The sequence below is a fragment of the Rhyacophila brunnea genome, unplaced genomic scaffold, assembly GCF_057557595.1.
Source record: "Rhyacophila brunnea isolate RB1 unplaced genomic scaffold, BYU_Rbru_1.0 scaffold_4, whole genome shotgun sequence".
NCBI lineage: Eukaryota > Metazoa > Arthropoda > Insecta > Trichoptera > Rhyacophilidae > Rhyacophila > Rhyacophila brunnea.
Genome location: NW_028233068.1, coordinates 26,041,607 through 26,068,732, shown reverse-complemented (window position 1 = coordinate 26,068,732; position 27,126 = coordinate 26,041,607). Strand labels below are relative to the sequence as shown.

At 33.8% G+C, this 27,126-nt stretch overlaps 1 protein-coding gene across 5 annotated transcripts in view; it reads left to right on the top strand.

Moving 5' to 3' along the window:
- Positions 1-27,126, top strand: part of LOC147067153 (ribosomal protein S6 kinase alpha-5-like) — an 80,339-nt gene that overhangs the window by 33,370 nt on the left and 19,843 nt on the right. For all 5 annotated transcript variants that reach the window (XM_085954870.1, XM_085954869.1, XM_085954871.1 and 2 more), the window contains exons 4-6: positions 3,691-3,909; positions 6,704-6,819; positions 10,529-10,717. In XM_085954870.1, coding sequence (XP_085810996.1) covers positions 3,691-3,909; positions 6,704-6,819; positions 10,529-10,717 — 524 coding nt within the window. The remainder of the gene's footprint in view (positions 1-3,690; positions 3,910-6,703; positions 6,820-10,528; positions 10,718-27,126) is intronic.

Sequence of the window (27,126 nt, the reverse complement as noted above, 5' to 3'; positions counted from 1 at the left end):
TAAACCGGGACAGGAACGGGGTATAGGGCAAAGAAAAAAATTTAACCACCAAAAATTGTTTTATTATTAAAAGTATGTATTAAAGAAGAATGCAGAAGGTCTGCTGCAGCAGAAATTTAAATTACATATTTTATTTAGTTATTATACCAGTCGTACTTCTCGTTCATCAAAAATTGTTTTAATATTAAAAGTATGTATAAAAGAAGAATGCAGAAGGTCTGCTGCAGCAGAAATTTAAAAAATGAACTTTTTTCGCACCTTTCCCTGCCGTCTCATTACATATACGGCCAGTCACGACAATAATTAAATGTATTATTGACAAAAGTTGTTACGCGGAACAACAACCGGGACAAAATGTCGAACCGGCCGGGACCAATGTGTCAAACCGGGACAATCCCGGTCAAACGGGGACGTATGGTAAGCCTAATCATACAACTTTTGTTTACTCCGGGAACGTTATTGGTGAATTTAATGATAAAGTCACACTCATTGAATTTGTAATAAGTATTGCTTAACATTCATAGTAGCTGCATTAGCCAAACTCTGCTGGTAAATTGTGTGAAATTTCTGAGATTAATAAGTAATGAGCTTTCAAAATTTGTTAAAAAATACTATACAATAATTTAATTACATGTTTCCATCTTACATTTTTTACGCTTTTAGATATAGCTATGCTTACTTATCAACAAATTCAGACTAAATTTATTATGAAAAAAAGATGAATTTCTTATCTATGGCTATACCCGAACGTGTTTAATATTATTTTTATAGTCTTCACAACACTTTCAATAACTTCATTTAGTAAGGCTAAGCGCACAAACTTTCTTCGTGAATTAAAACATTCGCTCTCGGGTCAACGGAATCATGCTGGCGGGTCATTTTTTAACCCACGGGTCAAAGGTTGCCGTCCACTGCTATATTAGAAATATTGCCCATCAAATTTCGTGGATTGGCTGTTTTACAACGCACTTCGGACACAGAGCTAATTTTGATGACTTAATATCTTTCGGTGTTAAATGGACAGTGGGGATGGATTGTAATCCCGAAGAGAATTTTCAATCTCAGGATTTCGGGATTAGGTTAGTACCTACCTATTGACGTTCTCGATCCGCGATCCAGGATTTTTTTTTCCATTTAAAAAAATATTTGTAGCAAAATAGTTAATATAAAAACTCATTAATTTTTTTATCTCTTATTTAGAGTCGTTTTAATTATTGTTTAAGTAGTTATGGTAGAAGTTTTATTCTTATGTAAAAAATGCTGATCTCGTAATCCGTATAAAATAAATACGTGCCATGTTTGATTTAATCCTTTTCGGAATATTTTAAAATTATCAAGCTTCAATTTCTATCACACAACTCACAAATGGTAATGACTAAACACACTACTTATTGGAATTTTGTCATATTAACTTTTAAAAGCATCGACTTCATCGCCATACCTCAAAATACATGTAAGAATTTAATTCGAAATTTCCATGTATTTTAATATTATATTTGTTACTTAGAAACTCTTATAGATAAGTAATTTAAAGTTACATAACATAGTATGTCGTCGGTTAACAAAAATCACGATACCTATTAAGTTATGAAGAAAACAAGCGTTAATGCAAAACGTAATTTCGGGTCTAGGACGATTTGGCACCGGACAACTGGACGCCACGGAATTCTAAAATAAATAGACGTTAGGTACTTATAGGTACTTTAAAAAAAATCAATATTATTATTTATATTTCAATGATTATATTATGATTTAATAGTTGGTGAGAATGTAAATATGCAGACGTAAACAATGATTTAATCGTGCATATGTTTAAGTTCCAATGAAAAAAGAATTTTTTATTATATATAAAGCCTTAGGCATGGTAATTCTCAATCCGCGATAAAGAATACATTATGTTAAGAGTAAAATGAATTCAAACTACTAAGTAGTAGATAGAAACTGATTAAAATACCTCGTCTACACGTGTCTACGACGGTGCGGCGTCCAATTGTTCGGAGGCCAGTCGTACCATTCCCCTAATTTCAAGTCACGGAGCCTTTTATAGATTGAAGTACGTAGTAGGTACAAAACATCGATGTTGCAAAGTAAACAAGAATATCGTCCGTAAAAAATGTTTTTCATACAAAAAAAATACATACTTATTTGCATCAGACCATTTAAATTTCGTACAATTTTCGAACAGCTTTTATAATATAATGTTAATTTGTTCACGCACATATTAATATATGTCGGTCTCGACTATGCATCTGGCATTGTCAACAACAAATTTAGATACTATTACACTGCGTAATAATTATTATCCAGCCTAAATCCTTCTCTCTTATCTAAGGACTTATTTAGTATTTACATGAATAAATTATCATAAGCTTTAGGCCGCGTAAAGCTCCTCCGGGCTATCCTACGTTTTGTGATTAATTTATTGTCAATGTTTTAATCATATTCAACGACTTCCTATCTAATGTTAATTTTGAAAAGTTATATGAAAGAAAAATTCATTTAAGCATTTAAGCTTAGGTACCTATTTCTCTTTACTAAATAACTTCGAATCCACTTGTAACTATTACTTTTTTAGCTTAATACGACCCAATTTTAAACATAGCATAGGTAAATGGTAACTATTAAGTTAGCCTTTCGAAACGGCGACAGGGGATGGCAAGCAGGCTATACTATTACTAGAGATTATATTAAATATAGTACATGTAGCACTTGAAGGAACGGATGTGTCGCCTGTCGCTATCGCTTGCACTGTCGTCGGGTTTAAAAGGCTAGCTCGATGCATATTTGAAGTAAAATTATTTCCACAGAATAGATTCTATACACAATCATGGTACCTACACGTATTATTTATTAAACTATTTTTTTAAGCTACTCAAATGATACCTAATACATACTCACATATTGAAAAAAATCGTTGCCTTTTTTTAATCAATCAGTGATGGATAGTGTGGATTCCAAGAAAATGATTGCTTACACAGAGAATCTACCTACATAGATAGTACGTACATAGATAATGTCTGTACGTACTTTTACGTTTTGTACGTTTATTGAATACGTTAACTCATAATCATATCAATACCATTATTTATTCTAAATCAATGTCCGGTGTTCTGAGATGGGGTGCGGCGGTTAAAACAATGCCTTAAAATGGTGGAAGCAAAGTTAAATGTTTGGGAAACAGATCAGTGTTTTTCAACCTTTTTGAGTTAACGACACACTTTAAAACTAATTCGAGTTTCGCGACATTACAATATTGTTAAATTTAAAAGTTTCAGTTATCCTCGCAAATCACTTGTCTTGACTCTAGATAACAGAATAATGACCTTTAAAAACATATTAAGTACCTTCATAAACACTAATTATTGACAAAATAATAATTAATGATAATATTATGTCAAATTTATATACTGCATATTGGTGTTATTCTGAGGGCCAGTCATAATTGAGTAGTAATGGACTGCGTCAGACCAAGGGAACTTGTGAAAATTATACTATATCTATAGAAAAATCCTTACCTGTAACACAACTAATTTTTCCAACTTACGAAATTATCGACTTATCGAAAATATTATATAATATGCTTGTCTTGTCTTACAGGCTCGGGAAAACCTAATTGTATCTAATTTACGCCATTTATTTTTTTAATTGGTCAATGTATTTTTGTACTAATTGATTTTTATTTGTGTTCAGCGTACGGCAAGGTGTTCCTGGTGAGAAAGCAGACTGGAGCTGACAAAGGCTGTCTGTACGCAATGAAGGTCTTGAAGAAGATGATCATTGTGCAAAAGAAAAAGACAGCTGAGCACACCAGAACGGAGCGGCAAGTCCTCGAGGCCGTCCGCCAGTGCCCCTTCCTCGTCACACTCCACTACGCCTTCCAGACTGACTCCAAGCTTCATCTTATTCTTGGTTTGTATTTTAGGTTTATAATATTTTCTAATGCCATATCTATTCAACGGTTCAAGAAAAACAAGCCTACCTATTTGCTTGATTTTTTCCAATGCAATGTATGTACAGTATTTAACCAATGTGAACTTTCGTTAATCACAAAATGCGTCCGAAACATGTACCTTAAAAGCCGTATGCATGAAATGTCGCAACCTCACTCAAGCTAAATAGTGGTTGATCCACTTATTAGCGCATTATTAGCGACTTCTTGTCATACAAAATTTAAACGTCACTGCGTAAAGCGATGTGTCCATGGGAAAAAAGCAAATGGCTGCCTCCTATTCTGTCATTGACAGCCAGGTGACAGTAGTGTCGTCAAAAATCGCCACACCATGAGTTCATAACTAGCGTTTGCTACACAAATTGAGAGCCGCATTAATTTTATAGATTCTGCAAAGCATTTACGAATTTTAAAATAGATTTAGATCAGCGATACTCAACCTGCGGCCCTTTAAGCTTTTATGTGCGGCCCGAAACACATTTATTATCAGGAATTTCGTATATCTTGAGATTCGTTTCGACTTTGACGCACAGATAGTGACACCCGATGAGGATGGTCATTATGGTCCACATCAGATTTGATATAAGAGTGCTGCTATTGCACACGATTAATTTAAAAAACACGCATAATTTTTAAAATCTCAAAAATGTTTTATAAAAAAGCGGGGGTGGGCACACCAATAGTGATGCGGCCCGCGTTACTTATATATATGTATTTGGCCCGAAGAAAAAAAAGGTTGAGTATCATTGCTCTAGATCAGGGTTGGCGAACTTTCTTACGCGCGCATGCCAAATTTTCCCAAATATAATTTTTTGACAATCTGACGTGCCAAGCAGTTTTTCATGGGGAAAAATTAAAATTTTTTTTTTAAGAATGATATTGTAAAACTTTAAAAATTACAATTGAGTTCTTAAGGCCGCGACCATACGCGTGTAATGTAACGCGAATTTGTATTTTTACTCAAGGAGTGATTTAAGGTTTGTCTTGCCTTGTTATGCCGTAGGGTTCCGTGGACCTGGTTGGGAATCACTGATATGCCTTTCGGGGTAAAAGTAACAAAATTTTATATTGATTCGCTATAATTTTATTGTTTCTTTTTTAATGAGCATGATCCACATACTAATTATACGACATTGGGAGTTTTTCGATTTGTTACGTCGTATGAGACCGAATTATTTGCTCTACATATTTTACGACGGACTACCAGCTCATCGGCTCAAGAAATAAATAAACATGGATGTGTTGTACCACGCTAAGTTCGTTGTACAATACGTCTGATTGTACTTTCCGCAGTCAAAAATATTTGTTCAAACGATTCGAATCAATTTGAGCGCCGGGAATTGATAATAATAAATTATATTAAACACTAATAAATCTACTCTCGAGAAATCGGTGGATGCCAGACAAAATTTTAAGAGAAAAAAAAACAACTTTGGCAGCAATATAAGAATCATTGCAACTTTCTAAAAATCTAACCAGTTTCTGTGGTCCTCGAATTATTGTAACTTTACTAAACACAAACTTTGGAATACGACAGCACCAATATATCTAAACACCTTCTTGCAATTTATTGTGCATCTACATCAACTGACGGATGAAGGCAGTTCTAATGTGATTACTGATTATTTTTAACTGATGGATGTCTTGAGCGAGAGAAGTTATTGATTTGACACAATACTTAATACAATATTACGTAGTAAGTAAACAAGGGTTAGTTTATCACGTCTTTTCGGTGTGAGATATAATTGGATTTGAGTTTATTTTTATTACCTATTTCTTGTGTCACTTTTTCTTTATTACGAAGTATGTACAATTATTATTGTACAATCCTAAACCAATCGGAGCTAGCTATCATTTTATTTAATTATTTACAGGTGTAAGTTATTGTTATTACTTATTATTAACTTGTTAGAAATTTCACTTCATGCATTTCTTAATGGGCGTTATATGGAAAAAAATCATTTGTTATAATTTGTTGCTCCTAATCTACAATTTGTCCGAACTATACTATGTTGTACAGTGATCTCTTTGTCGGTTCCACACGTGACAGTGGGGCGACTCCTTTAGGCATGGTGTGTCTCAAGGATGGAAGATAGCCAACCACCCCACCAGAGGATCCTCAATATTCCAAATGGGAAACACAGATTTGAGTTATCATATCTTGATTTGTGCTCCACAACGCAATACACGTGTTTGAATGAAAACATTTTAGCGCAAAACTTCCTTGTCCCGAGACGTTTTAGTTTAGAAAATAAAAAAAGGAATATTGACTTGCTCTGCCATTAAGTGTCCTCTATACTCGAAAAGCAGATCTGGTGGTTGTGAGGCGTAAAAAGAGACACAGCATCCCCGAGTCTGGGGAATTTACGGCAGGCATAGAGGAGTATGGAGTAGACGCGTTTCCTGGACGTCGTGCAAGGAAGGAAGTGAAGAATCTGCAAATCTGTATTACTGTGGAACATATAATATGCTTCGTCAATGCATGCGTTTAACACAGAGTTCTTGGGTGATGTAAAACCCGTAAATATTATTGGTTGAAGAAACGATGGACAGTCAGAGATAAGCCAGGGACGGTCGGAGGAGAAATGGTCATGTTGATTGGAAATTTCCAATCTTTTCAATGCGAACGACGGACAATACTTCGATCAGCATCACTTCAGTCATTGGATACCCTCAACAATAAAAACCGACGTTTATCAAAACGTTGTGTATTATTGATTGGCTCTTATTATAACCGGTGTTTCTTTTTGTTAGATTACGTGAGCGGCGGGGAGCTGTTCACCCACTTGTACCAGAGGGAGTGCTTCGCGGAGGCTGACGTCAGGATATACGTCGCTGAAGTCATACTCGCCCTTGAACAGCTGCATAAGGTATGAGTCGATTTTGGGTATACACAATTGCATGCCAAATGCGCAATCAGGCGATATAGCACAGTAAGTAATTTAATTAAATTAGTATTTAAAAAAAAAATACCAAACGAACTAATGTGACATTGCAATATCGATACTTTATCATAAAGGCCTTTATGGTTGTGTCATCCGTCACTTTTGACCGCTTGTTGGCAGCACTACGAGTCACATGAAAGAATATTATTAAGCCTCCGAACATAGACCGATCTTCGATCGTCTCCAACCGTTTGGGTCAGCGCTAGGGTTGCAGAATAGAATCAACCGAAACGTCAGAAAACAGTCAGCATCACTAACTAGAACAAACCTAAAATGGCAGTGACTGTATCTAATTAAATGTGTTTCAATTTCGTTAAATGTAGGTATAGAACTAAATTTTTCCATAAATTTGATAAACTCTTGAAAAATACCTACTATAAAACAAAAATTTGGATTTAAACTTACATACTTCACTTTCTAAATAAATGCTCTTCTCCGTTGAGCCAGGGGTGCTTAACCTATGGGTCGCTTGGCATACTGAGTGTGTCCGTATTGATGATATTGTATTGATCCGTCTGTTATACCTGTCAATACATAGTAATAACTACGTTATCTGAAGATTTCAAATCCTGTCAAGACATGGCTACCAACTTTGTAATTAAAATCAAGTATTAAGTACTAACATGATTGATTGTAGTTGGTGTTCGCAGTAGTCCATTTTTTGGTTATGTAATACCCACCTCGCACTTATTATATCTACTAATATATTTTTTTATTCAATATTGATACGTTTTATATCGATATGACTGTCGTAGGATTACACAAGATTTAAGATGTTAGTTTGTATTCATAGAACAGATTAATGGATATAATTCAGATAGGCTATAGGTACCTCAAATACACTACATTTTGAAGCAGGGTTTTGAATATTTGAGTGACCTACGAAAATGAAACACGTTATAGACGTGCAATAGTGTGTGTTGCAACCTTCAAATACACCAATATTAAATGAGCGTCAGTGCATAAGCCGAGAGCAGTTGTTAGAACGAATGACACGTTTAGAATGACGTATTCTTGACACGTGTTCAAGTTTGTCCCATATTCTTCCACCCTGGAAATCGGTTACCTGTTACTCCACACCCGTTATGGCTCAAATAGACTCAATGACGATCGGTCATATAAATGCCGAAAAACCCGTTTCTTATGTTGGCGTCCTGTGTCACAGAGTGTAAATACGATGTCATAGCTGTCATACAATATGTATGTATAATATGTCGGAATGGCATAGATAATATGATCATATACACTAAAACGCTCTTGGCACATATGTGCCCAATCGTCATATAGTCTATTTGAACCTTTACGTATTTCAGTTCCCATTAATTGTGTGTTTCCTGGCCTGCGATTTCCTAACTATCGACTCGTGTGTCACCCGACGATATGACGTAATTGTGACGTAAGCAAATACACGCTCGAGGCAAGCCGCCCAACACACACTGCTCACCATAGATTTTATTGTGCTGAAACACCTATTTGTGTATGGGGACAATGAATAATGCCAGTGTTTGACTAGCGTTAATTTCTCGAATGCTATTATCACTCCGGCAGTACGTCACAATGATGTCATATGACGTCATGTCGACCAGGCGACTACAACTCGCAAGTTCTAACATAAGGCCCCTGGGGCCTTATGTTCTAACTTGTGACATTAAGTCTTAGTCTAAAGTAAAATTAGAATAGATCGTGTTGAATAGTTTAGGTATATGTAGAGGTACCTATCAGTATTGAATATAAATATTTTGCTTGTTTTTCTCATTAATCGTAAGTACGTCCTAATTTCCTGTGTTCAGTATTCGGTATATCACATAATCAATCCACCGTTGCCGTGTTCCACTTCAATGTCTCATTTTAAAACCAGTTAATCAACCAGCTGACGCCCTTTGGTAGGTAGGATATTTTCATTCGTTTATTAGTTAAATACATTATACTTCATTTGAAGGGCAAGTTGTGAAAAATTGACACAACACGAAATTATTTCGTCTGTCGGATTGCGATAAATGAGCGGTCTCCGAACAGTAAAAAATATTTAGCAAAATGTCGCTCGCGCGTTGTTATAATATTGCGCCCGACCAATTGGGCCAAGGTTTTATTTCTAACGAAACTTTTTCCGACTGCCTGCCTACTTCTTGCATGATAGCTTGCTGATATCGTACTGTTATTTAGCCAGGTGTAAGCTGCGCTCACCACTCGTCAACTCTGACATAATTAAATTAAATGTACTTATTTACCTCTATTAAGTATAATTTCCTTACTATGGAGTGCATGTATGGGGAAGCATAACATTACATTTCGTTACATTGAAATGTAATGTAAGATTATTAGGACTTATGATTAGGTTAGATGAAAGTCGTTATACTAGAAAATCATCACGTCACGTGAGCTCGTGTGCTATAACCATCAGCGGGTCTACTCTATACACAAGGCGACTATCGAACGCTAAAGTGATAAAGTGAGAGTATTTATTACATATTTGTATTGAGGTATTATAATTGTTACAATAAGTTAGCCGTCTAAACAGTCAAAACTGTCAATCTCGCTCTAAATTTTATCACAGCCAAAAGAAGAGGCTTGTATTTTGGTAAAATATTTAAACTGGAGAATGGTTCTAAATTAATTGGTAGACGCTATATAGCCTTTAAATCCCAGCTAGGTTATTGTTTTGCCATTAACAAGTACCGCAGTTTTTTTTTGTTTAATAAGTTATTTAATAGTAAATAATAATAATAAATAGGTATGTACCTACTTAAAGAAACTCTACTTGAAAATTATTAAACTGTATTAAGCCTGAAAATTTGTATAAATATCTATTGGTAACACCAATAACACCGCTCATGATCAATACTAAAATATATTATTATACTCGAGGATGTTGAAGAAAACCTTATTATATAGTGATATAGACTAAATTTAATTTAACAAAAAAGGCTCATTGTGTCAGAAGAAGGGTTTCATAAACATATTTGATTGTATTTTATTTTAATTAAATATTAACTAGTTTAATATTACTATGGCATGTTATTCCCTATCCCCCATTTGTTAACGTATTTGCAGAAATACTTGAATTTTGTGTCTATAACTTTGGTGGCATTTATCTATTATTATAGACGATAAAAAAAAGTTCAGTATACGTAAATCACTCTACAGTGGCACCGTGGGTACGGAAAAAGTGATTCGCAGTTGTATTGGTAATGATTGCTAGCATTGAAACAGGCATTGTAGCAAACAGTGGGTACTAATTACACATGCGAATTACCCATGGTGTCACGGTATAATGATTTACATCCTGCAAGTAGAACTCAATAAATTATTTATTATTATTTTGTGTCATATATTCTAATAGAACGACAGGGCTTATTTTATCATTGAGTATGCCGGGGAAAAACTGTGTATGAATACAGTATTCCGGTATATATGCCTTGTTTATTGAATCTCAGTGTTCTGTCATCTGAGGGAAAGTCCCACATCGCATTGATAATATCAGATCGCTCCATTGTTGTGCAAACAGTACGTGACATTTCCCAAGTAAATAATATGTATGTACTCCTAACACAATTTGGATGGCAACCACATCGAACCGCCCCTACCGAAAATTATATTATGCAATCTGTTGACTGTGTCTTTGTTTTTTTGCCAGCTGGGAATCATCTACCGCGACGTAAAGCTGGAGAACATCCTCCTGGACGCTAGCGGGCACGTGGTGCTGACGGACTTCGGACTCTCCAAGGAGTTCCTTCCGAACGAGCGACGCGCCTACAGCTTCTGCGGCACCATCGAGTACATGGCGCCAGAGGTCGTGCGCAGCGGAAGCCTTGGACACGACATCGTAAGTCGTTGTACTCTACAGTCTACCCGCTACCGCATAGGGCAAGTTAATAAAAATAACAATTCTCACTAAACTCATCATTGGAAGCATAATAGTTAGCATCAAAAATATTTTTATTCAAGAAAGCATTTACTTTTATTCACTTGGCCCATTATTAATTGGATTGCGCTATGCATTGTTAGACCAATGCTACATTTCGTGAAGTTGATAAAATCAAACAGTCTATATTAGGTACCCATTGTTTTTTATTATTAAAAATGTTTGCAATCAGAGCAATAATGAAACTTTTCCAAAGGACAATCGACATTTCTTTTTTGCTGTCGAAATATGTTGTTTAATTTTAACTTTTGGATATCATTTTTTTGATAATATTTAGCTTGGTCTATAAATGCCCAGCATGGTCCAATTTTGCACTTGTTTAGGACACCATTCAAAATTACTTACCAACACGAGCTAACATTACAAATTATAAGTTTAAGGGGGGACGTGCTCGTCGAAGGTCAAAATTGAGTTTTTATTGTATTTTCAAACCATGATCCTGGACACTCCTTAAACGTTGTAGATAATCTATTTATATACTTTTGAAGCCTTATTATCCTTTATAGTTATTTTAAACATTTGATGACTGCATGAAGTATTTTTGTTACATAAAATAGTATTCTTTTAAACCTCTCGCTCTAATGTTTTAGAATATTGTCATATTTCAGTACATAACTGTGCAGTGGTGTTAAGATTTTTTACATTTATTAATTTTTAAACGCATTTATAAAACCATTAGCATAATTTATTACGAGATAATTTTTGTAAAATATTCACGATAAAAAATTATATTGATAATCTCTGTGATCCCAAATTTGACAAGAATTAGACATTTTATTATTCAAAAAATCGGCAATATTAACACATTTGAAGATGATTCTAAAGATACTTATTATAAGCTATGTCTTTGACCATTCAAGTGTGATAAACATGTTATGAATAATGATTGCTTTATAATAATTATTGACCTAAGAATAAGGTAGTGTTTTTTTGAAATACGCCATTTCTTTTGTCATTCCCTAGTAGTTAAGCTACAACATACGGCCGTAGCCATAAATTGACAAACTCTAATTAAAGTAGGGAGTAAAATTATGTTAACGCGCGTGTTTGAACATGTACCTAACTGAATTTTTTTAATTTTTTTTTTAAACGGTACATGTTCAAACACGCGCGTCAATATCATTTTACTCCCTACTTCAATTATAGTTTGTCAATTTATGGCTACGGCCGTATGTTGTAGCTTAACCACTGGGGAATGACAAAAGAAATGGCGTATTTCAAAAAAACACTACCTTATTCTTAGGTCAATAATTATTATAAAGCAATCATTATTCATAAGATGTTTATCACACTTGAATAGTCAAAGACATAGCTTATAATAAATATCTTTAAAATCATCTTCAAATGTGTTAATCTTGCCGATTTTTTGAATAATAAAATGCCTAATTCTTGTCAAATTTGGGATCACAGAGATTATCAATATATTTTTTTATCGTGAATATTTTACAAAAATTATCTCGTAATAAATTATGCTAATGGTTTTATAAATGCGTTTAAAAATTAATAAATGTAAAAAATCTTAACAATATTGCACAGTTATGTACCGAAATATGACTATATTCTAAAACATTAGAGCGAGAGGTTTAAAAGAATACTATTTTATGTAACAAAAATACTTCATGCAGTCATCAAATGTTTAAAATAACTATAAAGGATAATAAGGCTTCAAAATTGTATAAATAGATTATCTACAACGTTTAAGGAGTGTCCAGGATCATGGTTTGAAAATACAATAAAAACTCAATTTTGACCTTCGACGAGCATGTCCCCCCTTAAGGCGATCACGACATGACAGAAAGAAATACAAAGAAAATACGTAATTTTGATGAAACACAGTGAGATTATACAATTAAATAGCACAAGGAAGTACATTTTATAAGACGACTTCCAATTAAACTCACCTCACGCAAGTGGAATATGTACATCGAAAAAATGTATGTACTACACCCGACATGATATCGTACGACTGTCTAACTAAATTATATATTATAAAATAATCAGAAATTGTGATGTTATCAACTAAAACGATCGTTAAATACAAAATAAACAAGATTTTGCAAAATGAAGGTTTCATATTCAAAAGATATTTGAGATGTTTAAGCAAGGCTTGTGTTTGTGTTATACTTTATAATACACGTAGTAAGTGACTATATTTTTTATCGACAGATAAAATCTATGATATCTAAATAAATGATAATATTGTTCCGAGAGCAGATATTATTGAACGTGAAGTTTTCATGCTATGTTTTATGTCGTGTGCAGGTTACCCATTTATGTAGTATTGCTATGTTTATGTTAACCGTATTACTTTAAGATTTTCAAGTTTAAACACTACTTTATTATTTATATCTGCTTTATTATTTCAATCTAATCGACAAGCACACTACTTAGCAGTTAGGTACTATCGGCAATAATTTACAGAGACCGTGACCCATTATTAGTAAAATTATTCTACCTACATGAGACGTATCACGCTGTCGCATGTCGCCGTCTCGCTCGCGCGCCGTTTCTCGGTACGTCGGAAGAGCGCGCACGGTTTTCCGGATGTCCTATTTTTCATGGCAGCACGTGTTTTCTTGTATGGCGCCGTCACTCTCGGCTGCGCCTCTCGCTCGCACTCGCGCCGAGTACCTGTTGATTTCTCGCAATGCGTGAGCTTCGATAATAATTTTGTATTACGGAACCATTTTCAAAAATGGAACACTTTCCTTTCTACCCCTCCATAGACGAATATTTACTAGTTTGTTGTACAAACAGTCAAATTTCGTAGGTTCCGGTGAGATTTAGCACACGTCGAAATCAACACGGCGGTGTGTTTATATTTGATTATTTTAGTGTATAACATTGGATAAATCTGCATACGGCAACCGATACACTATCTCAGAATCTTATTTTGATATTTGAAAAAAAAAAAAATAATAAGAAAGTATTAGTAAAAGCCATTGATAGTAAGATGATAGAATGATCCATTTACGGGTCCATACTAGCATATTCGATTTGTATTTAATTGACACCAATATTATTATATTTATAATATTCCTATTACTTAGTTTAGTCCATAGTCCGTTTACATAATACTGTGAAATGTCCATTTACATTATATTGTGAAATTAATATAATAGTAATTAAGTTATTAAAATAATACTCCAACGAATATTATTATTATCGGTAATTTCCTTATTAATGATAATGAATTTTGGGTATACAGGAAAGCAAATTATGGCGTTTTCTTTACGTAGTAATTAAGATATTATAATAGTAATTATTAAAATTACATTCTTTGACCGGATGCACTTGTTTACCTAACAAGATAATTTAAACTGAAATACTTCATTTAGTTTACCTAAACAAGGCATGCATAACATCAATTAAAATGCATAATGTGTGTCTAATGATAATGATTATAATATTTAATTAGTGGTCTGATACCATAATTAGTCATTACAACAACTTTCTCCAATAATCCCTATAAGTCAACGGAATATTAATAATAATAATATTGTATTAATCTCCATAATATAATAATTGAATATTCACAGAAACCATTTTCTAAATTTCTAATCTACCTGATGAATTTTGTTAACAGTCAGGTAGGTAAGTAGTATAAGTATTTTGAATATAAATATTATTATGTTAATTCGTGTTATTTATAATAATAGAATATATTCTTATCTAACCGAGTTTCGTAGCAGAGGGTTGTTTGGCCAGCATCACACAATGAATAATATGCACTGACATTAAAATAAATATCCCATTTTACTTTATATGTTGGTGTCTTTTGTATGGTTTACCTATGCAGTGATTCTCAAGCCACTGGATCGCGACGCTCAAACGAGGGGTTCGCCAGAGGTTAGGTCAGCCAAAACAGATCGAAACGAAAAAAAAAACAAATTGAGTATCATATTATATTCACGTAATAACTTATTTTATTATTTAAAAAAAATGAATTAGTAACAAATATTTGTGTGTAGGTAGGTACTTAAAGTTAATATTAGTATTATAAACATATATTATATTTTCGTGTGGGATCTTCAGCTTACTAATAGTTGTTGTTGGTTAGTAATACAAATGAGATTCGATTGAAGATACACTTATGAGTGAGTGAAATTAGTGAAAGTATATTGCTTTGTTTTGTTTCGATGACAGTCACTCTGATTATATTTTTAGATGTACGTATCTATTATTTTATTCGTAATCATGAATGTCATACATACGTGACCAGTGACGTCCCGTGGGGGTAGGAAGATTGGGCGTCGTTTGGGAGCGGCAGTTACTCAAGGGCGGCAAATCGAGGAGTATCATTTAGTATATATATACATAACTACATAAACTTAGTAATACAGAAAATATCTTTCCATTAAAAAAATCAGTTTGCTGGTTGGAAACAAAATGTATTAATTATTAACATAAAAGGTTTAATGGGACTGTAATTTTTTCGTCGGGTTCGCGATACCTGGTTTCTGTTGCCCTTCGACGTCTTTGGTGACCAGAAACGACATGTGCAGATTTGCGAATAATTACAGTCTGACTTATTAACCAGTGCACAGGGAAATTGAGTTGGCCGTCAAAACTAAAGATGTATCCTCCTCTTACAGAGCGTCCCACCTACCACTCATGGTCCACGAGTTTAGTCTGTATCGAAGCGTTGCTCCGTCATTGTATCGTTTATAGATTTAATAATGCGAATTGTATAATTTTCAGGCTAAAAATATTATTACAAATGTTGCCAAGTTTTGTGAATAAGAAAAGCCCCACATTTGAAGAAAAATTTAATCTTGTATGTTTTAGTTGTACCTATATACTTTGTTAGTGATGTATCCATATAACACATTTCTTAGCTATTGCAGTCTTGAAAGGAGGATAAAAAATACTGTATAAAAAATAGGTCGGCATTTTGTCAAGGGAAGTTTTATGCCTAGCTTAGACAATTATTTTTCATGTTCATTTTTAATCTTTATCCAAAATATATCCGTATCCTCTTATCATAAATTAAAACTGTAGATTTTTATCAGTTAAGTTTACCACTAAACTTTAAAATTTCCCAAGATTTTGCGATTTTATTATCGAGTGGGTCGTGATGTCTAAACGTTTGAGAACCACTGACGTAATAACATTCGAGTACGGCATTTTTTCATTTGGTTAATTTGGTAATACAGATAATGATATCGGCAAAGTTTTACACGTCATAATAAAAGTATCAGTATTTATGATAATAAATAAACACATTTAATCAAGCAAAAATATTATAAGTTTATGATACTTGGATGGATTTGGAAGAGAATTTCTTGATTTTTACGCTTTTACTAATTCTCTCTCGATTACTTTTATCTTCTTACAAGCTGAAGTAGCCAGCTTCACACGAGGTCGCTTCGTTAATCAATTAGGTACTTACTTAACCCTACGGCATGCAAGATTACGTCAAAATGAAAATAATTCTGACAGGAGTAAACGTCAAAAAAACGAACACTAAATTGAAATCGAATCCAAAATATGCAAACTGTATCAAATCTGTGGTAAATTTCAAAATTGGAAGGAACACATTTTATATAGATGTTCGTGATTAGCTATAATTATCAGGCAATTGAAAATAGTAACAGCAATTTTATTTAAAAGTAGGGCCCTTCTATCTATTTATTATTCTGTTAAAGTTAAACTTACAAACGTTAATGGCGATTTAATTTTCTTGTCATAATATTATTAGTTATTTTTTTCCGTACAAATGAGAATGGGAAATAATATGTATTATGGCCACAGCGATCTTTTTTAGGTCGAACACTTTGACCGAAAAAAATTGTGCTCGCCGAACGTCCGTAACCTCGTTTCGTAATTTTTCATGCTTCTGTGAAACTTCAGCATTTTGCTTGACAGCACTTCACCCTCCTCCTCCCCTTTCAATTCGACATGGTGACGTCACTTATCAGGTCTCGCGATGCGGCGAAAAGTGGAAAATTGCATTTAAAAGTTTCACCTGAAATTTTCTTAAGATATACTATCGCGATTCCTAAAGATGGCGACGGTAAAAACCCGTTTCGTCTTGGTACCTTAAACTATTCCATCATATTATAATCAAGTAATTGTTTTCTTTTTTCGTTAATGTTGTAGCTATCGAGTGATTTTCCGTCTCCACGTCATATTGATTTTTTTCTACTTCCCACCTTACTTATGGCATTGACAATAATTATTATAATTATAGTTTTTTGCAGTAGAATAATATGTTAGTATACTATGTTTGTTTTGACAAAGAGGCGTCCATTTTAACACAACCTTTTTTTAGCTTCAAAGTCATTAACGCAATACAGAATGGTCCAAAACTGTGTAAAAATACGGCATTGTTATCCTCAGAATAAGCACGGATATAAACTCAAATTAATGTAAAACGTTTTTACTCATACTTGACAAAGCTTACTATGTGAGGAAAATACGTGTTGTGTTAAATATTTTTCACAGTCTTGGATAGTTTTTACAAATTACCATGAATTGTTACCAAGTAAACGCTGAATATGTTAACGTAATCGTACTGCCAGGTGGGTAACATATTGACTAAAATGGTTCTCGGTCGAACACCGAAATTAAGCAGCACTAAGTGCTGATGGTATTTGTGACAACGTAGGCTATACGGCGTGCCGTTGGTTCTGAGGGAGGGAATCAGCGCCCGCCCGTACTTAACGCAATATAATAAATAGCATCGCATTTGCAGTAAAAAATCCAGTATTTAATCATCATTTAATACAAACGTCTGACCTTCGCAAACCTCCGCTAGAAGAATGCATTTGCTGAAGAAGATGCGATTTATGCGTGCATGCCGGAAAACTTAAAAATTAGATTGATGCTGTTTTAAAAAAAGCTATTACGGCTTGTGTAATAATTATTATGTTTTTAAAGCGAGATGATGTTTTTTAATTTATTTAAAATATATTATCAATGGTTTGATGGTTCATTTCTTTTCACCATTCTCAAAAACTTGAATTATCGCGAGATGTTTAATGGAATAATGAATATTATACAAAATACCTAATGGATTCACTCTTTAGACCTCCTTCAAGTGCCTATTTTTAGACTATTTTTCTTGCGGCTACACACGAATCAAGCTTAATTTTATTATAAGAAGTGGTCCATTTTAATCCGACTGTTTTATAATAAAAAACCGTCCAAAGTTCAACGCGAAGCGAATAAAAAAAAGCACAGGTTTAATAGAAATATAGACATTTATTTAATTTATTCTATTTAATATTTACGACCTTTTAAAAAAATATATTCAAATATAGAATTAAAAAGTTATTTTAAATAACATATTACAAATATCAAATAAACTAGGTATTTTAAAAATACAGATGGCTGATTAGTCGATACTTTACGACGATTCAAACATGGAACTAATTGCTAAGAACCATTCCTCGAAAAAGAATCGTGATAACATGTAGGTACCTACATACCGTCCCAGTACAACTATGTGAAGTCGAAAAGGGTTACTAAGACATATGATTAAATTAGATGCAAGGACTCTGCATATGCGCACGGACAGTTGCTACATTGTGCCCAACAATGACTTGACTATAAATCACAGACGAGACGATTCTCAATGTGCGACAGGGTTTAGAGTTATAGTAGATAGAGATGCGAAAGTCAGTCGCTATATACTTGAGTCTAGCTAGAGTATAGTATAGGTTTAGATAGACTATAGAGCATTGGTACACAACCTATTTGGAAGAAGGGCCCATTTATCCATTTTCTAATTTTTCACGAGCCGCAGTGGGTTTAAGTGTTGAAAAATTTGATATATTATTATACTAGACAAGACATTTTAAATTTAATAGTTAAATATTGGTGATGAAGTGCTAGTTATTTTGGGCCGCAACAAATGCCATTTTTGTGCTTCATGCGGCCCACGGGCCGCGGTTTGTGCATCATTGCAGTATACGGCAGGGATGGCAAATAGGATTTGATCGGCGTACCAAAATAAGCCGATTTTTTAAATTCGTGGCACGTGCCATTACTTTATAAGTGTACACATGATATAATCTAACTAAATCATATTTATAATATTAATACTATCGACCGAAGGTACTTCATGAAATTTGAATTTAAATCCATTAGAATTTAAATCATATTTATTGCATATTAAAAAAACAATTGGGTACGTCATATTAAAAATATAAAAAAAATGAAACACATAAAATGAAAGAAAATAAGGAAATATAAAAACATTTAATAACACTAATTTTTGTTTTAGGTTTTTTGTTTCCTTTTATTTTCGAGATCTTTTATATCAGGCTAACATGTCGTTGATTTAAAATTAATACATGCTGCGGAATCTTCCTTTGATTAAATATAGACATCAACTGTCCAGTGTTGCCACAATATAAATATACATCAACACGACTTCGCTTTGATTTTATATTTTTCTGCTATAAAAGTTTTGAATATTAAAAAATAAAATGAATTCATTTTTTTTGGCGTGCCGTCGAAAACTTTTAGCTTGCCAAGTTGGGCACGTTTGCCACGTATTTGCCATCGCTGTCAAAGAATATAGACCAACGATAATAATGACGCCAATGGCGGTCAGGAAAGTGCCAAATATCACCGATATTGAATGCGCGTTTCGTTTACGTGACAAATTCTTCTATCCCGTGTTTATGTTTATCCCATATTTGAGAATTATACATTATTCTTACAGCCTAATCCAGAAGGTAAACCAATTCCCTTGTTTTCGTATTCCCTGGCTGTCATTTTCAAATAGTTCGTATTAGTAATCGTAAATCGTTTTTGGTTATGAATACAATAAAATTGGATTTTTCAGTCCTTTTTTCATTGAAAAGAATACGTTTTATGAGCATTTTAGATAGGTATACGTACTAGAGACAAGACTATTATTATTATAATGTGTTACTTTTACACGAAGAAGAAGACAAACGAATGGATTTATTCCATTTACTTGAATATTATTTTTTATTTATTAATTAAACGATTCTCGATTATTTTTTTATTTTTACGTCTTACATACTTTACGTAGGTTCTTACAGAATTGTACATTATTTGTAAATGTTATAGTCTTGCACCCACTGTGCGACATGTAGCTGGATCTTCTAATGATGCATAACGCGGTCCATTTATAATATTGCACCATGAATTACCATATCGGTGTAATAATATAATTTGTGTACTTTAAATAAATGGAACATTTATTATTCATCCATTATTGTTAGTACGCACGGCTGTTTTACGGTTGCTAATATTTCATAAGTGCCCCCCCTCCCAGTGGGTTTTGTAACATTTTCACATGCAACCTTCTCCATAATAGTATCTCACTAATATCTAAGCCCCCCTCTGACATTCTTCCCTCCCCCCCTGACCATAATATTTATTTTATTTGTAGTGAAATGTGTGTCAGTGGGTCACCATGCCACCTCACCTAACTAAACTAAACTTGCTCGAGCGATCTCTGCCTCGGACGCGCGACTCGCATGACGTGAGCGATCACCCGCTCTGCCATTGATTAGATTAGCCGAACTAGAGTTATGCAATGATATTATACGTATCAATCAACTTGTTATTGGTTCACTCCCCAATGAAGGCCTCTATCATGGTGTTTCAGCGAAGTCCTATATTGCTATATCATTATTATTTAATGTCCAATATGCAAGGCACTGGATCATCATACTGAAGGTTCCGGTTTAGATTCTCCGTGTGGTCACAATACAATACGTGTATTAGTGATATGTTGCACTAAGTACCTAGGTAGGTACCTACTATAATTGGTAGTAATTAAAACAAAATAAAAACATATGTTGCCGGACTACAAAATTAATCTTTATAGGGTATAGGTACTACCCTGTTAATATTTTATGTAGCGCTGTCTCGCTTAAACATTATTATGAAAACCTTTTTCTGCTCCTTGTTATAGTCCCCACACTTAGTGAACACGAATATCATCGTCGTTTTCCCCAATAATAAGTTCTACTTTATTTAAAAGCATTTATTGTATTTTATTATTTATAGATGCTCTCATCACGAACCACATATAGAACATTCGTTTCGGCAAGTGACATTGCTATAAAAAAATGACTATAGATATTATACTATAGTATCATTTCTAATATCCACCAAAGAAGCGCTATACCACTCTGTCACGATTGTGAAGTGTTCGAGACACCGCATAATAACTTAAAACATATTATTATAGGCCCACTTCCAAATGAAGCCCCCACCCCCCTCCGCGTTCCCTAGCTCTCTCGTTTTGTCTTTATTGCGAAGTAACAATATATCGTCCATAATAATGATAAAGAGAAACAACATGATTAAAAACGCAGTAACGTTTAGCATGCCATTAGCATGGGTCATATTATGACGGTTCGTCCCTTTAGAAAAAAATGATAAATAGTAGGTAGCATTGTCAATTTCTGGAATTGGTGTAAGTTCCCTGCCAAATATTTAGTACTTACTCAACATCTGTGGCTCCTTCCGCCTGTCACTAACTCGCCTGTCACTAACTCATCACAAACGCATACAATGCCGTAGGTACATACTAATGAAGAAAATGGCGCTACTTTTCGAGGTTCTCATGCCTATCGGCGTTTTCGAGGTTTTTGTGGTGCTTCTAAAAACGCTAATGTGTAGGGAGACTATGACGTCAGGTAAAACAATACCATTTGGCCTAAATTAATACCTAATATTAAATCTGTATTTATATGAAGATATAATATTGGGAATTGGGAAAAGGTCATTTATTGACAATATTATATGATCGAGGTGTAATAATTACAATACAATCACAATCAGTAAATTCGGGATTATGTAGGTAATGCTGAGTTATTTTACGGCTCAGTTAATAGTGAAAATTGTTCCTTATTAGGATATCTGACAACTTCGTGCAATGTTTCAGGAAATGTTTACCACGAAAATTCTTTTCCTTGTGAAGTATTGACGCTCGCCTTTCTTAAATTTGCACAAGTCTTATATGTAGTTTTAGATTTAGTAGGTATTACCTACATACCTACCGTCACTCGACCAATGCGGCGACTCGCGATCTCACGATCTCACGCTGGCCACAACTTGGGAACTGTTTTTTTAATATATTTTCATAACAGATATTGTAATAATTATATTTTGTATCAGGATCTAAAATGGACATCACATGTAGATATATCTAGGAATTCGAGCAACTTTTGATATTTAGAAATGTTAATTTAATTTGTTTGTTTCTTGCTGGATTTGATGAAAAATGTGTATTTTATTTTTAGTGTCTTTGATTACATATTTTGTTTTAATGCGCCATCGACCCAGTAGTGACTAACCGTAAACACTGCATTTATATCTCAATTTAAAATTACTTGTATTCACTAAAATATAGTAAAATAATTCTTGTAATTTTAAGGCGTATAGGTACGCAGGTACGCACAAAGTAAAATGTTGTCAACAAAATAAAGTGTGTTTACCTATAATTTATTATATCATAAATATATCTTACCAAAGTCAGTTTCATATTTATTGGGAATTACGTGATTTAATGAGCGAGTCATAAGGTGTTACCTAGTCTCCAGTCAGTTTACTATATTAAACACATATATCACATACAATTAAAGAAATTCCATTATGTGGTAAATACGTACCTACCGTTTAAAAATATAGTGGATTACCACCAATACCTAATCGCTGAATTTATTCAGAGCGTTATTGTAATTTCATAACCCATCATTATTATCAACTACAGCGATTTTATTGTTTCGCAATGTACCTTGAAATTTACCAATTTAATTATAAATACAGTCGAGCGGTTTCATAATCATACTATTATTATTGTCGTCGCGCATAGCCTGAAAAGTTGACTATCGCTGAAGTCACAAAATTAATACAATTATTAATGATGTTATGTAATGTATACTCACCTACATACATATGTATGTAGGCACTCGTTGAGACTCTAATTTTATTACGTTATTACGGGCCTAACATGAAATTGATAATGTGATAGTAATATGTTCTAATTACTTAATATTTTTTTTGGAATTACATCCTAATACCACATTTACTTGGGAAATAGAGAAAATGTGTAATAACAATAACCTAATAACCTAAGGTCACCTTTGATATTTTTCTGCGTTTACCTATTTGCATGGAAGTCGTGCATGTAAATACATAGTTAGCGAAAGTAATACAATTCAATCTAGCAATAGAAACCGAATTAAATAATCAATTGTTAACCGTATGAATGGTTTTATACACATTTTATCCTTATAGCGCAGGGTTGACTATATTCCATTAAACCAAAAACCACTATCTATCTATCTATAAGTACCTATTCGTGTTTGTGATACACATGTCACATGTAACATACCCAATCGTATCAGTTTCAAACTAACTAACTGATAAGTGCGTGCAGGTACCCTGTTTTATAAACAGTACTGCAGACTAAAAAATCTACATGGAATGTAGGTATTGTATGTGAAAACACATTTAAAAGAGTATTATAACAGGCACTACTATTATTTTGCAAGAATCCACAGCGCCGCGAGAGATTTTTTGGTCATGAATACTTTACCTAGCCTTCCCAGAGAAAGGCTGTTATGATTTTAAATGGAGTAAAATTAACGGCTGTTATAACTGTAAATATTTGTAATCTGCATCCGTACTTCCAATATTAGTTAGTATGCTGATAATATACAATGCAGGTACAATATATTGATCATATGGGAACATTTCGGGGAGGATTATATTTTTTTTAAGTCTGTAACTATTAAAACAATTAAAGAATGTATTAGGTAGGTACAAACTGTGTTTCTAACGACTACCTACTAGTAGTCTACGAAATGTCTTATAGTTCTGTAATAGCGGACGGACGTTTGTGAGTTGGTTTGGTTTTGTTCTCAGTGTTGACCTTAATTCGAAATAATTGGAACGATTCACACAATCGCAAGTTTTTATTTGCATTAAATTGTAATAAACACTACTTATGTCGGTAGTATCCCACAAGTAATACGTAGGTATACCGAAATCGAAATGGTCAGACAATAAATAGTACATAATTGTAATTCCCATCGTTGAAAGTAAAGTACGGACGCAGTCACACTTCCGGTAAAGTATTAGTGAACTAACAAAAATATAAGTTATCCCCGTGGCTTATGTATGATACATAATAGAATAGGAAAGGAAACTTGTGTTTTAGTGTGTTACTCGGATTGTTACTAGTAACTTGGTAATAAGAATAAGTAATAACTTATTAATTAATAATATATAGGTACCTACTATTTTTATACCCTCGTATCGTTGTGGTATTGCCATAATGTACCTACTGATTTTTGAAGGCTGTCCAACGCCTATTTATGATGTCAATATTATTATCATTTATAATAATACCATTTTAATAATATACTATTATATTTAATGAAATATCTGTTCAATAATAATATGATCATGAGCCATAACTCACCGATTCATAGTTTGTGAACATTAATTTTTAACTAAATCTTACATATACCTAGTTTAGTCTGCTCAGTTTACATTTATATAAAACGTTTGGTCGAGAATGTAAAATTGTAAAGGATAAGTAGTTAAACCTTTCACCACAAAACATTCACTAATTATTACTGATTTATTAAAAATGGCGGCATTGTTATCGGTTTCAATTCTTTCACACATGAGGTGTTCCTTTTATTATCTATCAATTCTGTATCATCATGAAAACGATGATAGATCAAATCGATGTATTTCTTAGTATAGTCGCCTAAAAATTTAATGTTTTAAAAACCAGGCTCTCACCGCATCCTTGTCTCCCTTATCGTTACAGAGCACGAAGAAACAGAACAGTGACAAAACAAAACAGCCAGTGGAAAAATAAAACATTCATTTTTGTCGTATTTATTTATTAGTTTAAATACTTTTAAGAACTATGTACCTATATATAAATATTTAATATATTATATAATCACTGCATGTTGGCCATTCGGCGTAAAAACTTACTTGTAAGTACTTGATTTTGATAATCATGTACAATCTACAGAATTATTGAACACGTTATTTCGTTTTACCTAGTCACCCAAGCATTTTGAACATATTAGAATTATATTGATTAAGACGAGATATATCTAGCTTGGCGGCAACACTGAGTTGAATCCCGTTTAATTGAGGCTTTCCAGCGATTAGGAATCAAGAAAATGATATAATTTGATTTTTTACGGCGTATTGAAAACCTGTGTTACGAGGGTGGGTCAATTATTCCTTAGAAAAAAGCATTAAAACACTTTTTATTTTTGTATTTTTTTTATTTCTCAACATAATCTCCTTGGAGCTCAATACACTTGGTTAGACGTTTCTCAATTTTTTTTAAACCGTCAGAAAAATAAGTTTTCGGAAGGTCCTCAAAATAAGCATTTGTCCGATCGATGACTTCTTCATTTGAAAAAAAACGTTGTCCACTTAGCCATTTTTTTAAGTTTGGGAAAAGGAAAAAGTCACTGGGGGCTAAATCTGGCGAATACGGTGGGTGGTCGACCAATTCGAACTTCAATTCTTCAATTTTAGCCATTGATCGTAAACATGTGTGAACACGGGCATTGTCCTGATGAAAGAGGATTTTTTTCCTGTTTAAATGAGGCCGTTTTTCTTCGATTTTGTTTTTTAGCTGGTCCAATAAAGATGCATAATAATCCCCTGTTATTGTTTTTCCTTTTTCCAAATAGTCAACGAAAATAATTCCACGTGCATCCCAAAATACAGTGGCCATAACCTTACCAGCTGATTTTACGGTTTTCGCCTTCTTTGGACATGGTTCGCCTATCACAATCCACTGCTTTGACTGTTCTTTCGTCTCGGGAGTATAGTGGTGTATCCATGTTTCATCTACAGTCACAAAGCGACGAAAAAATTCATCCGGATTGCGTTGCATGAGCGACAACAGGGCTTTAGAGGCCACCACCCTATTGCGTTTATTGTCGACTGTGAGCAAACGCGGCACCCATCTTGCAGAAATTTTTTTCATGCCCAATTTGTCATGTAAAATAGAAATGACGCTACCTTTTCAGATCCCTGTAACCTCAATTATCTCACTCAACTTTAATCTTCGGTCACTTAACACCATATCGTGGATTTTATTGATCATTTCTGGTGTAGTCACCTCTACAGGACGTCCTGAGCGTGGTTCATCCTTTGTTGATGTACGACCACGTTTAAATTCATTTAACCAGTTATAAATAGTTGCAAGTGAAGGAGCAGATATGCCGTGAACTAAATCCAACTCATTTTTTTATTTCCTTTGCTGTTAACCCTTTTATATTAAAATGTTTAATAACAGCTCTAAACTCAATTTTCTCCATTTTCCATTTTTTCATTTTCCACAAGCAAATTTTTTTTTTAAATGTACGAGAAACACACAACAACCCGACCAATCTGATTGAAACTTCGCAGCATACTGAATCGGTAGTGCCGCTACATGAAAAAAAACCGCTTACAGTACTAGTCGCGCCACCTGTCGGCTTTTCTAAGGACTTATTGACCCACCCTCGTATTAAAATTGTATACAACATATTATAGAGATATGACAATTAAAATATTAAATGTTATATTTTTCCTGAAATGTCATAGTTCTGTTTATCGGTGTTCTGTTCTATCATTATCACCGTTCTGTTTCTTCATGTTCTGTTTATTCATGGAACCTTTAAACATGTGCAATGTACACCAGCACATTGTTGCGTAGTGAAGGAGCAGTACGCTTGATGTGAGCATTTCCACGACCTTAGCAATGATAAGGCTCCCCACCAAGCAGTCATTATCTTAGTATAACTATCCTAATATGGTTGTCTTGTGAAGCACGAACTTTTCGACCAAAAGTCATCCTTTATCCCAAAACCCAATGGATTTTCCATTTTGAACAACTTTTAGGGGTGAGGTACGCCGACTTGAAGTTCTCTGGGTAGTATTGGCACCTAGTGTTCTTCTGAAGGACACGTCTAACATTAACCTTTGGCATATCTAATATTTCACAATGTATTTTCCAAACTACATATTATATCCATTCTCATCACTTACATTATTCGAGAAACCTTCAGTCATCTGTCCACTAAAATTACTAATGGACGTTTCTTCCACATGTCGCCCGGTGTAAGTGTCGTTTTTAATGGTGTCTCTCCACCCTTATTACATTCATTTCTCCATAATTTGACTCTTGGTAGTAAAAATCAAACAATTTCACAGTTGTAGGCTACGAAGGCCCGCTTGTCATGTCAGAATCTCACTGAGCTGAAACTATGCATGACTTCAAGACATGTCCGGATACTTATTTCGATGCCCTCTATATTTTCGTTCATACTGGGGTAGATAAT